Below are 17,908 nucleotides of genomic sequence, written 5' to 3'. Positions count from 1 at the left end.
AGCAGTTCAAAAAACAAACTTTAACCACTGCACCTGAACATCTAAAGATGCAAGAAATATCTTATCTCTAGACTATTATCATTAAATTTTAATTCTCTCAAACCAGTAAGATATCACACAAAAGTTAATTCATATATTAACCCTAATAATCACTGCATAAAAATTAGGTTTTTATATTTTGGTTTTATACACAACTGCCAAACCCCACARGACAAAGTTCAAGATACCACACCAATTACTTTAATCTTCTGTTCTTGCATTATCACCTAACATACTTATTTACTGCTTTTTTTTCTACATTTCTCAATTTCCATGGTACAGCAAAATGTTTTTATTACTAAATGTTTTTATCTTTTATTTTACGTTATATTAAAAAAGAAGTCAAACTCATTGTTTTGGCTTTTACCATGGCAATATAAATCTACCTGATAACCATCTCGCCTTTATCAAAATTCAGAATGGATAGTTCCTATTAACTTTTCCTGTGCACCAAATGATATTGTTTCTTCACAGAAAATGAATCCAAAAAGTTGGTGTTACTGTTTCAAACAAATACTTAAAAATGTTAGGCTAGATACTCCAACCTTAACTTTTCCTAAAACTGTGTATCTTATATATTGTGCATCCTATGCTTTTGTCACATGTAAGCAACATAGAATTTTAAAAAATACATAATACTGTTTAAAGATCCTTAAACTTGCAATGCTAATTGATTAAAAAGTCAAGGAAAGACAAAATTTAACCTGATTATGCTGTATCCTGGTTCAGCCTCAATATATGTTTAATTGTATTATGTCATAAGTTATTGTATTTCATTAAATTCAACTTGTCTAGCACTCTTCAGACCATTAAAACATTCTAGAGAGATGTTGCATTTTCTGATTACAGTTTTTGGCTCTTATTTGTGTAGTCTTGTGTTAACAGTCTGATTTTCAAGTACATTTCTTGGTGACACTCAGCTTTGTCTGTGTAGGGCTCTTACTACTAAGTACTTACGGCTGATAAATGCCATTCTTAACTGAGGTGATTTTCATTCTGCTTCGCTCCATTAGTTCAAAGTACAAAATTGCAATGAAAAGCTGCAATGTCCTCTTGGTAGTTTGACTCTGCTTTGAGTTCACTGCTGCCCRTATTTGTCTAACTTAGACTCATTTCGAGGGGGAGGGGGAAGCCTTGATTTTATATTTTTTTTAAACCTGCCAAGGTTAGGGACCCAGTTCTGTGCACGCTTTTCATGCAGTCAGTTCCACCAAATGCCCATCACCTGAGGAAAGAGAACGACCTGTTTCAGGATGGGATGCAGTGCACAGCTCTGGCCATATTTTGTAGACATTAAACTCAATACCATTGACTTTAGCGGGAAAAGCCTACAACTCAGCTGTTTTAAACTGTCACCAAACCTCCTGTGGCAAATTTCTRTGTGATTTGGGGTAACATTAGGGGAGCTCGTCAGGTAACTGCACCTTTTTAAGATTTTGAATTTCTCATCAGTACCTCAGTAATTATGTATTTATAGATGACAAAAATGCACTGAGCAGGAATAGACCAATTTGTTTCCTACGTGCTTCAAACCTTTCATGAATAAAGTAGTACCAAGGGTAACCTTTCATGAATACAACCTTGGGGATCATAGAGTGCTCTCAATCAATGCATGGAACTCATGTTGACAGAATATATGGGAAACAGATTGAGGTATTAAAGCACATAGCCTCTGGTGTTTTAGATGTAAATACTATAACCATCAAATATTTAGACTCTTATGTAAGCAGTATGTCATTTTTTAAACAGTTACTGCTTGGAATAAATCTTTAAGGATGGAATTTTCCGAAGTGCTCAGTATTGGCCTAACTGTGCTCTTACTGAAATCAATCATAAAATTTTCACAACTTGGGAAGAGGGCTTTGTCTGTTTATATGTTTCCACGGCACTAAGCACAATGAGTCTTGATCCTAACTGGGGCCTTTGGACTCTGCTGTAATCTGAATAAATTGATTTATAGGAGATCACTCAGATAAATAATGAGGAAACACACACATACATATAAAATAGCTAGAGTTTTTAGATGATAGCTTAGTAGTCAGTTGGAGTTTCAGAATACATATCTCTCATTTTCTCTTTGAGTACTACAATTCGTTTGCCTTCTTTTATATTAATCTAATTTCCCTGTTATTAATTTTCCTCAATATAATTCCATGAATCTTAAATTTCCAATGAAGTATCCAGGCAATAAAATTTAACCTTCTTTCCTATCACAAACCATTCCCATTTTATTTGCACAAAAAGCATGATAGTTTGGGGATTCARTTTGTACCTTGTGTCAGCAGAATATAACCTCTCATATATTCCCATGAAAGCTGGGACTGATAAGATTGACATGTAACCTTCTTTATATTCCCAGGAACAACCACCTTTGCTGGATTGGGAGAAGTGAAGGGAGTGTATGTTTTTTATGGGGTTATTGGAGTGGTTGGGCCTGTTTGTTTTGTTATTTCACAAGATTCCTATAAACATTAATTTACCCAGGGAKGTACTGCAGTTATGATTATTTTATATACACACCAACTTCAAAAATACCTAAAAAATCTTGGTTTTGTTTCAAAGAGCTATTGTGAGACCAAGACAAAACTCCTGCTCATCATCCAATGTGGGATTCTAAAAGGTCAATACTGTGATGTTTTTTCCCCTATTTTCTCTACATAAATTGCTACAAGTTATTGAAATGGAGACTSTGGTTCCACACAAATTTCTCTAGTCATTTTTAAAGTGACTGCTACCCTCATTCCCTCATCCCTATACCAGCCACTTGTTCCCACCTCCCTCACTGCTCCTTCAGTTGCACTTATATGGCTGGTTTGAGATCTATGTGATGAACCACATGAAAACTAAATCCTYTCTTTTCTTTGCAAGTTTACTTCTAACCTGGGTCAGTTCCTGACCCAGTCCCAGTGTGAGCCTACAAAGAGTTGCACTAGCACAACAGAGGGAGCAGCTCCGAGGAGCCAGCAGAGACCGCATCAGCCAACACCCACGTTGGGAGAAATATTTCTGAAGCTCCAAAGGCGTCATTACCAGATCCCTCAGAAAAGCAGGAGCAAACATACATTAAATTRTAAAACTGGCAAAGGGCCCAAGGAAGAATCAGGTAATGGTGACAGCTTGTTCATCTTACCTATATTCAGGTGATGTTATCACTAACTCTAGCCCACAATATATTTTACAGTAAGCACTACTAGTCTTACAGATTAGCAAACTATATATATATATATATATATTCAGTGCTTTATTCTCAAACTGTTTTACCACAAATGACAGCTCATTTCACAAACAGCTTATCTTATGGCTAAAGATATATAAATACATACTAAAAATGTTGCTGAAAGTCTCTGAATGTATAAAGCAGCCTGGYAGACATGGTAGTGATTGTAACACTGCATTGTAGACACAAATGTTAAAGAAACTTGGCAAGAATCAACACGTTTTAGCTACTCAAAATTCAGATTTTCTCAGTCTTGTCCTTCTGATGAATGGAACATATGGGAGTATTGTTCATAAAACTTGCATTGCTTTTCTAGATGTCTACCAAAATTCCTCATCATGACAATATTTACAAAGATACATATAGAGTCAATTTTGAATTAATTACCTAGAAGTTTTTCTGTAGTCCCAGGTTTACTGGAAAAGAAAAACACTTCAGAAGCAATGTGTTGTGAGTATTTAAAAGGCGATGTTATAGCAACAGAGGTAGTGGAGTGCTTGTCTGGGAAGGCAGCTATCCAGTTAAAAGCCATCAATGCTGAGTGAAATAAAAGACAGGAAAGAAATTGAAGGCTTTGCCAAGAAGCAGTTTGAAATCTGACATTATAAACAAAACACATGTAAATCTAGACATAAATCTTCTCTTTGTATACTGAAGGCTTCATAATATTTTACCTAGCATTATTACTTACAAATAAACATTTCCTGAAATACTGCATCACAAGTGGAAAACAGCCTTTAACCTTGTGTTCATCCACTCAAGAACCACGTTATTTATTATCCTTTATCCCTTAATTATRAGGACTTCACCTACTGCTCTCTGCTCATTTGAAATGCAGAATAAAATACAATGGATGTCTGAAGACTTAACAGGTGTCAACCAGATATTTGCCAGCTACCGCTACTATTCTACTGGGAGGAGTTGCTGTTCTATAAATACTAATTAGAGTTTTGCACATGATCTTGCTGAAATACCTAAGGTGATGAGTGGCCAGTTGTTACTTTTAAAAGATTAGCGCAATTTGAAAAACTAATGTCCCCAATGAGGCAATGCTCACACTGAATAATCAAGAGTTATAGCTGTTCTCTGCCCAAAGGGAATATTTGCTCACTTCATCATTTGGAAAATCTGCTGCCTCTCGAACAAGTCACTCTTCTATTTCACTTTGAGAAAGTTGTAAAACTTTGTGGAATCAATATAATGGTACAGTATATGCACTYAAATGGTCTTCCACTGCTGTGCCCACACGGTAGACTTTGCTAATAGCTTGCAAGGACAGAGATTTTAGTGTGAAGTCATGATTAACAAACTGCAACAAAATTAGGTTGCACTCAAACAAAACCAGCAAAGAAAAAATAAGACTACAGTAGAGCTGTACCAGCATAGCAAAAACTTAATCAAATTCATCTTCCGTCAAACTTTTCCTCTCCACAAAACAAAGCAAAAAGACCCAAAAGAGGTCACTGTTCTATTAATTTTTTTATATTTGTAGTAGTGATTATCAAGAAAACACACTAATACACTAAAATCTTGGTGAAATATTTCTGAATGACCAGATGATTTTAAGCAAAAATGCTGTATGACCAGTTGCAGCACATTCGACTGGCTTGAAATAAAATCTTGAGTTTGATCTTGTCCAATTTGCCATGAAATGCAACTGACGTAACATGATGTGGCAATGCTGTATTTCTACACATAAGCTGCAGTTCATTGCAGTGAGATTTGACTGATGCAACTGACACAACCCCATAGTATGTATCATCAACATAGCACGTCCCCAAAATCACAGAAAAACAGAAAGAGGGACTTGGAACTTAACCTGCTTAGGTATTTGGGGTTTTTTTTTTTTTTTGGCTCTATCCCTCTGGGAATGAAAAATATCAACATGCAGTAAATTCTGTACTGTGTATGGAAAAACAGATATCATTTTAATCAGAATTTATTTTTCTGCTTTTTCCTAAAAAATAATCTTTTTTTACCATGAAATCTGTTTTTCCTTATCCTTCAGCATACTGCTTCCTCTTTTTAAGTAGCTCATTACTGGAAGTGTTTGGCCTTACTTCAAAAGAGAAGAATATGTCAACACCAGAACATCTGTGTCCACATAGAGCTCTCTGATGACAGTGATATACTCCATTTACATCAGTAACACTGAACTGAACCTTGATGCTGACTGCATTTAAAGATCTTACCCCACAGGGCAAGAGTATACAGGTCAAAARTGTTGATCTGTGTTTGACTCGCTCTGTACTTCAAGAGCACTTGGCAATGATTTGTTCCAGAGTCAAGAATCAAACTCACAAAATGTTGCAAAGCTTGAAGCCATGTTCGCATAACTGCATTCAAAACAAACGTTAAAATTCACAGTCTCTGGAGGCCAATCTACTTTTGATATGCAGGATTTTGCAATGTATATGGTCAAATTCTATCCTGGATGAAATGAGAAGTTTCTCATTTAAACCAGAAGGGCATAACTCAGGCCTGAACATCTTTTGTTAAGAGAAGTAATATACCTACATTTCTCAAATGCAAAAAGGAAAATAGACACTTTATTATCCTAAAACTCAAACCTGTCTGTACAAAAAAAAGGGAGTGGAATAATTGTGTGTGACACAGCATTGCTTTTAATCAGTGTAGCCAGGGGAAGTAGGGAGAATTTCAGTATGGATCACGTGCCTCCTGCAGGCAGGCACAATAACAATGAGTTCCTCAAATATTTGGTACAGAGCATTTCAGAGATGAAGGACCAAGCCTTCTTACAGAATATTTGCAGAGCTTGGTTTCTGGTAGTCTTACTTCTTTTAACTTGATTTTAAAAGCTTTTGTGTTGCTTCAATTTTTTATAATTAATATAGCATTTTCCAATTTAATTACATTATATCTGCTAAACTGCTATGGTGATTTAAATATAAGGTGGAGAATTCCAAGTGTTAGGTTCCATCCACAATTCTGAATCTTGAGTACWCTTGTGTAAACCTCAGCACTTTTGCAGCATTGAGTGACTCAGTATTGCTTACTAGACTAATGGTATTTATACAAAGCATCAAACAGGATCAAATTCATATGATTGGATGGTGACCTGTTCATATTCAAGGACCACAACTAGCTGAATGCTGCATTAGCAACTGCAAGTACCAGTAAATCCTGTTTTAGCAAACAGAAAAACAGAGAATAATTTTGTTTACAGGTTTCACTAGAATGCCATGGAAACAGATATGGAGGTAATCGCAAAAGGCATAATCCAAAAGGAAGACTGCTCTAATAGAAAGCATATATCCAAAAAAAAAGTGTGTTTTCCCACTTGGAACATACATATTACTCCTATTAAGGCAGAAGATTATACTGAATAGACCCCAGTATCACTGAAGTCCCCAGTAAGACTATAAATTAATGTGCATGCTCAAAGTACAATCTCATTCAAAGATGTTTTCGTACACAGACTGTTAGGAAAAAAAAATCCTTAATAGAATAATGATATGTTTAAAGAAAAAAAATTACAACTAGGATTTCTCAAACAGGGTTAAAGTATAGTAGTAGCTCTGCATGAGGAAGCTGCTCAGCACCTGCTGCCTACACTGTGCCTGACTCCAGRCAGTGCTATTCATTCCTCACTTTCATGGGAGCACAATACACCCCCTAAAAATATAAAACACAAAAATAAATAGATCTCCTGAGACAGAGAAGAGAAACCTGTTTTCAAAAATAGCATTGGTTTATAAGATTTACACTTTAATTTGAAACCAAAGTAAGGCATAAAATTTGTATGAAAGCAATATCTGATTTATAGGTAAACTTAACACACAATATACTTAGCTGCAAGTACCAGACCCCAGTGAGAGAAAGAAAAGCATTTGAAAGATGATGAAAGTAGGCCTAAGAAACATGGCCCTGAAATGCCCCCAAAAGATTCTTCTGAAGTTAAACAGTAAACACAATTAACWTGACTTTTGCTACAAAAACACTACACAATGGATTTTTTTAATTAATTTTCAATGTTATTACATGCTCCTATTGAGCTGGGATTGACTCCATCCACTAACTGGATTTTAAGACAGCTCTTCTGTCCATATCATCTTATCATCTAGTTTAAAAAACAAATAGCCATATTGGTTGGTCATATAAAGAGGAAGCAATACAGCTATTATAATCTTATCACCACCAAAATTTAACATTATGTGGGTGGAAATTTTGTGACAGTTGAAGTATTTAAGAATGATAAATTTGTAAGGCTCAGATAATGTGCAGATTGATCAAATGTGTAATTAATTAACAAATAAAGACTAGTAGCTGTAAAGGCTTACAGGAATACATTACTGTACACTTATGGCCTAACCTCATGATCTGTATTCAAACAAATCTCCTGGCTAAAGACAAATCATATAATTCTTGGGATTCTTGCATACATTAGGACTCATTAGATTTACATATTATTATTCACAGTAGACATTTCATTACTTTTTCTTTGAGAAATGTACCATCTATATGGACATTCATGTGTGTTTCATATGTGAGTGTTGTATATATTGTGCTGCCTACAACCAAGTCATTTGGCCTCCTGGTGTCTCAGGCTCCATCTGTACTAGTAGATCTAATAGACCAGAGACTGTTCATCACACGAGGTCAGCTCTCATGGCACAGCTCACTTTCTCACCACCAGACTCTGACCTCACCAAAACAGGGGGACCAAACTCAAATAGGCTTTTCGAAGTAGGTCCTGCCCCAGTCTATCGCCCATATCATTCCCAGGCATCGGTGAGTTGACATAGGGCAAACCTGGGCCAGGGACTGCACAATGCTCAGACAGGGAAGCAGGTCACTGAACAGTGCTTTGGCCCACGCTCTGACTGCTCAGCTTACTACATGGACATCACTTTGGTCACACTACTTGAAACAAGGCACTACAACACGCCGGTGCAACAAGTAAGGCTGGAAAGGACCTCCAAAGTTCATCTTGTCCACCTCCTGTCCCAAGGAGAACCTGTTCTCACCACACTACTCTTGCATGAAAGTATTAGTCCACTGTTACCAAAAGCAGCACCTGAATTACAAGGTCTTGGCTACAAAAAATAMCAGATAAAACACACTTTTCTCCTCCTTTTAAGCAAGTCTTTGCAAGGATAACTTACCATTTTGGTCTGCTTGTGGATTTCACCATTGGAGCCATCCCATCTCGATAGAGACTTTTTGTTTTACTGAAGTTGACAACGTTGAAAATCACCCTCTGAAAAACAGCAAAGAAAAGAGCTCAGGCATAAATTATGAAATAGTCTACTCAGATCTCAAAACAGAAAAGCACTTCCAGTTGCACTGAGTGTCAGAGAGGGTGGTGGAAAGCTGGCGGACAGAAAAGCAGGCCTTGCGGAAACCTGGCTGCTTCACGTTTTAGAGCTTTTTAGTTACTTCTTTCTACCTGCTTAGGCCTCATGCAGGAGTAGGAATGAATARAGGCTTCCAATTTCCTTTCATCAAAGAAAGGAATATTTCTCTTCAGTCCCCTTGGCTAAAGGGAGAATTTTCCTCTGCAAGAACTGTACAGTGTATTTGTACTAATACAGCAGGAACTACACATAACCATCAGTTGTTTGAACATGACAGGGAAGAAAAATAAGAGTCTAACTCTGATTCTGTTATACATCGGTAACTTTGGGTAAGCTGCAGCTGATATTTAACAGTTCAAARGCAGCACAAATTCTAGATCCTGATTGGTAATGGACTGATTCTGAAAGTAAATTCCTTCTGGGGTGAAAAGCAAAAACAAGAAACACCACAAAGACAAAACCTTCTTCCTTACCTTCTGTCTKCTCTAAGTCATATTTTATGCAAAATTAACCTGTTCTATTGTTGTTAAGAAAGTCTAGGTTAGACCTAGTTCATCTAATGCATTATATTTACTTTTCAGATATTAAATCCAATATACATGATATTCTTTTGATACCCAACATTAATGWACACAGAAAAATTGAAATCTGAATACTAAATTAATTTTGATATGATGTTCCAGGATATACCAATACATTCCATTTGTATTTTTCTCTCTAAATTTCTTTTCCCCTGATATCAGTGAAGAGGTGCTGCTGAAAATGTTTGTCCCTACGACACATTTATTTTTAGAACAAACCATTCTAATGCTTATACTCCTAAATAATAGCTAATGAAAAGTATGAGTATTAAATGGCCAGTGTTTGAAATCAAACATTTTTGACTAAATCAGTAAGATTAATTATGCTTTCRTATGTAAAATTTCACAAAAACAAATCTGGACCTTTCAGGCAGTCTGTTCTGACAACAATGAATTATAACATTAAAGCAAAAGCAATCAGCAGAGGGACATAGCCAACATGGCCAGGCACGTTTGCACTGATATGTGGGGCAGACAGGAATCAAGGTGAACCATATAGCCCCAGTAAAGCACCTCTGTAATCAAGAAAAATTAAGAAAGKTTTTTTTGAGGAGTGGTAGTGCTGAAGATTTTGTAAATGGAAGCACAAGCTGCTACGTATGCAAACTCTGCATATTAGTCAAACAACGTCTAAGAATAGCCTGTAGGTTTTTACTGGAAGTGATTCAAAAAACTAACAAGTTGAGAATAACACTTTTTTAAAGCTGTTAATTCAATTTTATACCAATGATAATGAGCAAACTACATATCTATGTACATGAGTTTTCCACATATTTTGTCTATTGCAGTGTTCTGCGTTTTTTCTAAGGTCATGATATGACCTTGTTTTCATAACCTCCCGATGAAGGCACACAATTTACCAAACCTTATACTTGTCATTTTAAGTATTTAGGGTGTTGCTTATTTGATGCAATATCCCTCTTGGGAGGTCTCTAGTTATTTTTCATCTTCTTATTTTTACAGTGTACATCTCTAAGTTGAATAATTACATTTAGTTCTATATATAAGTGAATGCATTTCATCCTATACATGGAAGCATTTTCCTGTATTAGGATGCTGGGTTTTTCTCTGTTACTTAACTCTGTTCATATTTGTGAAAACAAATTAAGTTGCAACAAATTGGTTTGTTAATCTTGATGTTTGCATGGAGTGAATGAAACAAACAAGATCTCCAAACCAATTGCCTTAAACTTTGGATGCAATCATGCCACTGTTGGAAAGAGAAAGTTGCTAATTTTGTTACATACTGACTCAGAGCAGACAGCTGGTAGAGAATGTTCTTATTCCAATCAAGCTTATTTTGTATAATGAGTTGGGCAAACGTACACAACTGGGTAAGCAACGTATATAAAAACAAAAATATGCAGCTCATTTAACAAAACACTACAGATTATAACATTTCAACCACTCATGTTCACCGCAGAGTAAGCAGTTAGCAATGCGTGCAGTTCTCCTAGCATGATATACAACAAGATTGGCAGTACCAAAAATTTAACAGCACAGAACAGAACTTTATCAAAGTACACTGCTAAAGTAATAAAGTACACAAACCAAAGCACTCAAATAAGCAGCTGAACGCAGTCGAGTATTCTTGGTGATAGTTAAAGTAGTCCATGCAGCTCAGCCAGTGAAGTGTGTAAAAATGTAATAACTATAAAATACCTCCCTTAAGCAGAAAAATATGCAACTTGCTCAATAAGGTATGCAAACATTTTTGAACCAAATGTTATTATAAAAGTTTGTGATACAGCAAGCAAACRTTTGTTGAACAAGAGGATTGGCTATTGGTATAATTTTTGTCTATACTGATATTCTTCTACACACCAATTCTAAACTGTAAARAGCAACAAGACTAGATATACAGTATGCACATTAAACACTCTCCTAAGTATCTTATGAATTTTTATGAATTACAGAGACTTACAATAGGTAGTATTTAATGAGTAATATAATTTACATACTCAAAAATGAAAAAAATTTTACTAGCAATGGTTAAAAAGAAAAAGTGAAGTTAAGAAAATTAAACCAGATGAGATGTACTTACAAATTCYCTAGAGATTACTCTGGTCTCCAGAGTGTCAATTCAGAGAAAAGTGACAGAAATCTTCATAATAATAATGCTTCCATTTGTATTCATTTGGGGGGCATTAATACCGCTAAAGCAATATTCTAATTGATGCTGTATCAAAAATTAAAATTATGTGATTTCTGCTATTTTGAGTTATTTGCAGTTGGCTACTTCTTTAAGTCTGCCTAACAAAGCGACCTGTGATTTCTGGGTAGGTGGAACAGGCACGTTACAGAACAGCCTCTCAGGACACCACCAGGTCCAACTCCGGTGTCTTTGTGGATACATCAGGCTGCACAGTGGTGACAAAGGACAAGGAAGGCAACTGCTGTAGTCCAGATTCTGTGCGTGAGACCAACAGGTCTGAGTGAGGTGTTGAACAGCGTGAGACAACACAGGTATGTTCTGCATACTGAAATAACATGAAAGAGCTCCTCTTTCCATCAGATGTGTCCTAAGTATGCATTTAGGGGTACCTTGTTGCTGAACTCAGTAAGAAAGGAGAATGGGGAGAGGCTTGGCCCTGCCTTCGGCCTTCAAATTTACTGTTCAATTAAATTTGCTTTTCCTAACAGTCCTTTGCAAATTTATTTCAGGAATTAAAGAGATAAATTGTTGTTAAGGGAGGCTTAGTGGTTTCAGAATGAGTGATATTAAAATGAATGTTGAATACAAGGGAAAAAGATGGGCTAAATGTGCCACGCATTCTACCTCATTACCAGAAATTCACTAACAGTTTCCAGTCTGGGACTGGAAGGAGTTGCTAGTTTTGGGGGGGAACAGAGCATAGGAGTATGGTTTTGGACTGGAGCTGAAGGAATTGAGCATGCTTGGTGAGCACGGACATATCGGACCTCATATTCAAACAAGTCTCTGTGTCCACAGATGAACTGTGATTTTTAAAGGTTCACTGTAAGTCACCCACATTCTGGCAGGTTTTCCATCTGAACCTACCAACTGAGACAGGTCTCTAACAGAAAAGTCACCCCTTTGCAAAAGGTTAAGCGCCTTCTCCCAGCAGAGGGGCACTAGGTCTCTTCAAAAAGACTGCCAGGTTCATTTTGCATGGTTTTCCCTAGCCTACCTCTCTGGAATAGCTGAGCTGCTTTGGCTGACATTAAAAGAAGAAAACAAACAAACCAAAAAACACAAAATCCAGCCTGAGGCAGACACCTGGCACTGAAAACGCCTTGTCAAATTGTTACAAGTATGAAAAGTTATAAGTAACTGAAAACAGGGTTTGTAACAGAAAGTGTTGGGCATTCTTAATATTTATATAATATACAAATATTGAGTATTATGGACAATATATTTATTATTAATAATATAATGCCAATTCAGTGGATGATGCTGCATAAGTGTGATGCAGCCTTAACTATAAGCCAGCAAAGGCACCTGGGGACCAACTGTTTGAAGTCAGGCGGGCACAGCTCCTCCGTTCAGCCAGCCAAGGTGAGCGAACTGGGCATTGCGTAGTAACACRGAGACCTTTCAGCTGCATTTTAAATCTCGGCTCTTGTTCTTTGAATGAACATTAAAGATCCAAAAGTCTTGGGTACTGTGGGGGATTTATTTCCTCTCCTGCCAGTTCTTTAGATTTTAYAGTTTTTTGTGAATTCCTTAAACCTGCATCTCTTTGTGAGCTGGGTTCTTGCCTGTGGGAAGAATCTTGGTTATCTTTCCTTTACTACCTTCCTTCCTTTCTTTTTTTTTTTTTTTAATGTTCCTCTTTCTTTTCCTTTATAAATGTAAATTTTCATCCCTTTTAAAGGCAGACCTACTTTGGAATTATGACCATTAAAAAAAAAAAGATAAAACAAATTAAAAGAAACTTGTTTTTTAGTCATGTTTCTTGAGCCAACCTCATGATTTGGGAGATTTTGTCTCATCAGATCTGAATATGAGAAAAAGGCAACCTGGAATTGCTCCCATCTCACCAAAAATGTGTTGTATTTCTGTGTTTGTATTAGAAGGTCTTTGGGATCTTTTGTGATGAAGCACCTTATACAAAACTATGCAATTATAAGTTATATTAATTATATTGGAGGAACTTCAAAACAATAAAAAAACATTCCCTGCAATTGCCATTGATGATGAAGAAAACAAATACAACAATCAGGTCTGTGCAAAATCCCCAATGAAGACTTGTAAAGGTTATTTTTCTGACCTTTTAAAATTTAATTCATTCATTACTGTTAACATTTAAAATAACCCATACTTTCTTTCTCCCTTTATAGGGAACACATCCTTTCAACTGAAAAAGTTTTAAACATTGATGGCATTTAGCCTTTTTCCCTTCCATTTAAGGAGTACTCAAAAGCTTCTAGCTGTCAGAAGGGGAAAATAAATACTCACCTACTGAGGGAGGATGGTAGGAACCATCCAGAGCCCTACCAGATTTGCTAATCAGTTGCACCTGTGTCTTGTTAACTGGAAATTGTCAAGTTCTTCCAAGGTGCCAAAGTCTTATGAAAGTGATGCAGCAAATTGTTTACAGATTGTGAATTATAGAATTTTTCTCCCTTGCTAGAGCTCCTCATTTAGTTACTTGAAAGAGAGAAATGCTAAAGTCTAGGATGTTACAAGGAGCAACACTAAAATAAGACCCAAAGTATTTTAATGTAGTAAGATCTCTGATGTACTGCTATGCCAAGTATAAAATGAGCATATCATTTATCGTTGCATTTGAATATTTGAGTTATTCTTGGTGTTCATGATAGCTCGGCACCTATAAGCTTTATTTGTGTCTTTCACTTAATGGGGCATAACTTTATTTTAATGACAAAAAAACATTCTTTTAAATAATTACCAATTTAAGCATGAACCCTGCTTATCTGTCCTTTCTGGCAGTTTTTTCATTGTCTCCATACTAATACACTTAAACACAGACCCACAGGAGATGCAACACTTGTGTGCACTAGGGATTTTCATCCAGGATCTTATTGTCACCATCAGTCTTATCTCACATAAGACCTAGGGAAGGGGGATACTATGGAGAAAACCATCTTTTGGGCATGTCAACTCAAAGGTCCTAGCAGAAGGCTTCCTAGGGGACCACAGGAGGAATTGCTATTCCCTATTTGGTGTCATGCCCTGAACTGACTGCTAATCTGACGTAAACACTCTGCCTATCAGACTTAAACACTCTGAAAAGTCATGAATCACTCAAAGTTTTCTCATCAAACCTTTCTTGGGAAAATGGCAAATTTATTATGGAACCTCTCGTACCCCTGCAGAACAGAAGTCAACTTTCTGCAAAAATTTTTGCTTTTCATCTGAACATCAAAATCTGAAACTTTCAACTGAAAGCTCAGAAATATCCATTTAGAAATCCAGCAGTGGTGTAACTAGACTGGTTCATGTTCCTTGCTCCCTTTGGCTAAAATCTCCAATGGAATTACAACTCTGTGGCAAGACAAATGTTCTACTGTCTTGGCTCATCAAAAAGAAAATATGAGGGGCCCTAACAGGACTTGTAACCAGCCTACTTAGGTACTTAAAACATGTTTGAAGCTGAAAACTTTTTGCCAAAATTTTTCCATTTTAGCAAAAGGTCAAACTATATGTAGAAAAGAACATCTTTTTCTAAATGGCGCTTGAAAAAAAAGGTAATTCTCTCTTATTTTCTGTTTCCTATCCTTTCATATATACACAGTCTTTGGCAAAAAAACTACCTGTAGTTACATTGCTAACAAATTGCAGACCTACAGGAAGGTGTGAGGAACTTTTTATCTGGTATTTGACTGGATGTCTGGTCTTGTCATTGACTTTCTCATGGGTACCCATACACATGGGTAATGCTTTCAGGAATCAGTTCAAATATAAAATTAGGAAACAGTGCATGATCTTGTACTGAGACTTTCTAAGCTAGCTAAATTATTTTCTAATGTATTCCATGTCGTCTAACAGCCATTGCCAGATGACATTTGAAGTACAGTCATGTATTAAACTCTTTCTGCATAATTACAGAAACTATCCATGTTTAGGTTCCATATTCTTTTCAATCAATATTATGGCTGCAGGTGGATTGTAACAGCTGGCTGTTTTAGAACGTGTTTGCACAATTTGCTGATATCTTGCATGCCTCAAGAGGAAGCAGCTGAAAAGACTCAAGTTTTCCTTTTCCTAATAGAAATTATTATTACATAGTGAGAAGAAAGGCTTTGAAGTTTAGTAGGATTTTAAAAAAATACTACATATTCTTAGTAATGCAAAAAAGATAATGCTATCAGTGAAAAGTTTTCTGTCCCAAATCCTGTTCATGATATAGGGGCCACAGAAGGCCTCGAATCAATGAGACCAATCTGGAAAAAGGGAAGAGGCACAAGAATAGTCCCTTTATCATGGTTATAGAGAACCACTGTAAAAAGGAGCCCGTAATTATGAGCACAGGCATGAGGTGTGCTACTGCAGACTGGAGAATAAAGTAGCAAGCACTGAGTAATTCATGTGGATGATGGTGAGCTTTCTCTTCACTCATCCTTTCTTCTCTATAAAGTCTATTTTCTGGGGCCTTCATAAAGTGCAGCAGTTGGCCTATGATCCAGAATCAAAGCCCATCTTACCGAGAAGAGATACACTTATCAACAAATTAGCCATTTGTGACGGATACCCAATCTGATATGTAGCCATAATTACTCAAGCTTAAAGCATGCAGGCCGAGTGCTGACAACTGACACTCTCACAGAAATAATGAAAGACAGTAGGTGAGAGTGGCACTAACAAGAGAGTGGCAGTGATATTTGTATGGATCACGATTTTGCTGAACCCTTGAAAAACACAGAAAGTAATAATCACAATTTAAATAGGATGCGAGCATAAAGGCAGCAATCCATCTGACACCCAGGCTGGGAAATGAAAATGAAAAAGTCTTTTCATGTGTGGGTCCTTGCAAGAAGCAAAAGGGAGATAAAGAAAGCCCTGCTAAGAGACAGATTTGGATGAAGCTTTTCCAGCACTTGTTTATTTTGGATTTTTGCAGCTGGCATTTTTCACAGTTAAAAGCTATTGTTTGCCTGGAGCTTCTGGAAAAAAACCTATGGGGGAAAAGAAGGACATTGTAACACAAAGAAAGCTGAAAGACAGGATACATGGGAGAGCTCAAAAACAGCACCAATAGTTAATATATTTACCTCAGTATTCTCTGATGGGCTGCAAAAACAAAGAATCTTTGATGTGTACAACCAGTACTTATTGCTACCAGCAGTCTTAGTTAGGTTATTGGGATCACAGCCTTGCAAACATGAAAACTTTCTATTTACTTCTCCAGCAAGTAGGCACAGATGGGCTTTGTGTCCATGTTATTCCTTGGTTTTCACTTATTTTTTCTGCAAATGTTTTGATTGCTATTACAATGAAACCTTTGAACTTTCTATGTTCTGACATGCATGATTCTGATCAGGAAAGGAATAAAAGTCTTCTCAGATTGTGGATTCCCTCATATTTAGACAGAACTGAAATTGAATCCTCACTGAAGTAACTGCAGCATCACTGAAAAACCACCAAAAAAGAAGTTTTTTTGTGAAAAAATATAAACTATATGTTATCAAGTTCATTAAGCTAAGGGATATTGCTACAGCATGTACCCTCTTGTTTTCTCTTGTCAAATTAGTAACCCCTGCTTTTTTCTACCTTAAAGTTAAAATACTTTTACCACACTTTCTAGCTGAATCCATTTGCAATGCTGCAACATTTACACAATTCACCTACTTCTACAAGGAAATATAATCAATATGTTAGTCTATATTGGAATCTTAACATTGACAAGTAGCCTGTGTATTGATTTGAAAAAGCTGCTTATGATTTCTACAGTACATCAGCATTATTTTTTACATTTTCAACTTTCATTACCTTAAATTCCACTCTAAGTGTCCAAATCTTGTARTGACAGACTATTCAAAGGACTATTTTGTCCTTCAAAAGAAAACCCAGGGTAAGCAGAAGGAAATCTGATGTAGTTCCTGCTATTTTCATGTACCTGTCTGTTTGGCATTTAGAATGAGATCTCGGAACCACCCTAACTAACCGCAATAGTAACTGGGTATCTGAATTGTCCTCATAGCTTTGAAAATCCCATTCTGAAGCTGAAATGGTGAATGTTAGACTCAAATGATGATCTCAGTCTGTTTTCAAAGGTGATTCGCAATTTGTTAATAAACGCTTTCTGGCAGTGTCATGAACAGCAGAACAGCTAAATAAAAGAACTAATACGATTTGAACAGGAGAGTTAAGTATATTAAAGCAATGTGCCTTGTGCTGCATTTCTGTATTACAAGTGTCGTTCCTCCCTGGCACTAACTCTAGCTGGAGGAAAAAATTTTCCCAGTGATCATGCATCATTACTGGGGCATGYGGTATAGCTGCAGTCCAGCCAGGTAAGTCTTTTCTTTTAATGTCATAGGTAAAACTTAAGTCCTTTCCTGACCAGGATTTAAACATGGTCGTATTCAGAAAAGCTCTCAAATGTATATACATTAAGCCACACTTTTAAGTGTCCCCAGAGACTTCAAGTTCAGTAAATACTCGCACTTCCTTCCTGAGTAAGGGTAGATTTCTCATCCAGGATTTCAGATAGTGCAGCAATATGGAGAAAAATGCTGGATTTGCCATAATCCCATAGGCACAATTTGTACTTAGCAACTGATCACTGTAGATTGGAAGTGACATTTCTGCAGCTTTGGGATGC

General features: G+C 36.5%; 1 protein-coding gene across 1 annotated transcript in view; it reads right to left on the bottom strand.

Annotated features, from left to right (window-relative positions):
* The window catches only part of AGBL4 (ATP/GTP binding protein like 4), a 950,635-nt gene that overhangs the window by 716,416 nt on the left and 216,311 nt on the right, over positions 1-17,908 (bottom strand). Inside the window, exon 4 of the mRNA XM_026086666.1 lies at positions 8,383-8,477. Coding sequence (XP_025942451.1) covers positions 8,383-8,477 — 95 coding nt within the window. The remainder of the gene's footprint in view (positions 1-8,382; positions 8,478-17,908) is intronic.

The sequence above is a fragment of the Apteryx rowi genome, unplaced genomic scaffold (genome assembly GCF_003343035.1).
Source record: "Apteryx rowi isolate R43461 unplaced genomic scaffold, aptRow1 scaffold_7, whole genome shotgun sequence".
Classification (NCBI taxonomy): Eukaryota; Metazoa; Chordata; class Aves; order Apterygiformes; family Apterygidae; genus Apteryx; species Apteryx rowi.
The sequence above is the reverse complement of the archived record's forward strand: the minus strand, read 5'-3'. Positions and strand labels throughout refer to the sequence as shown.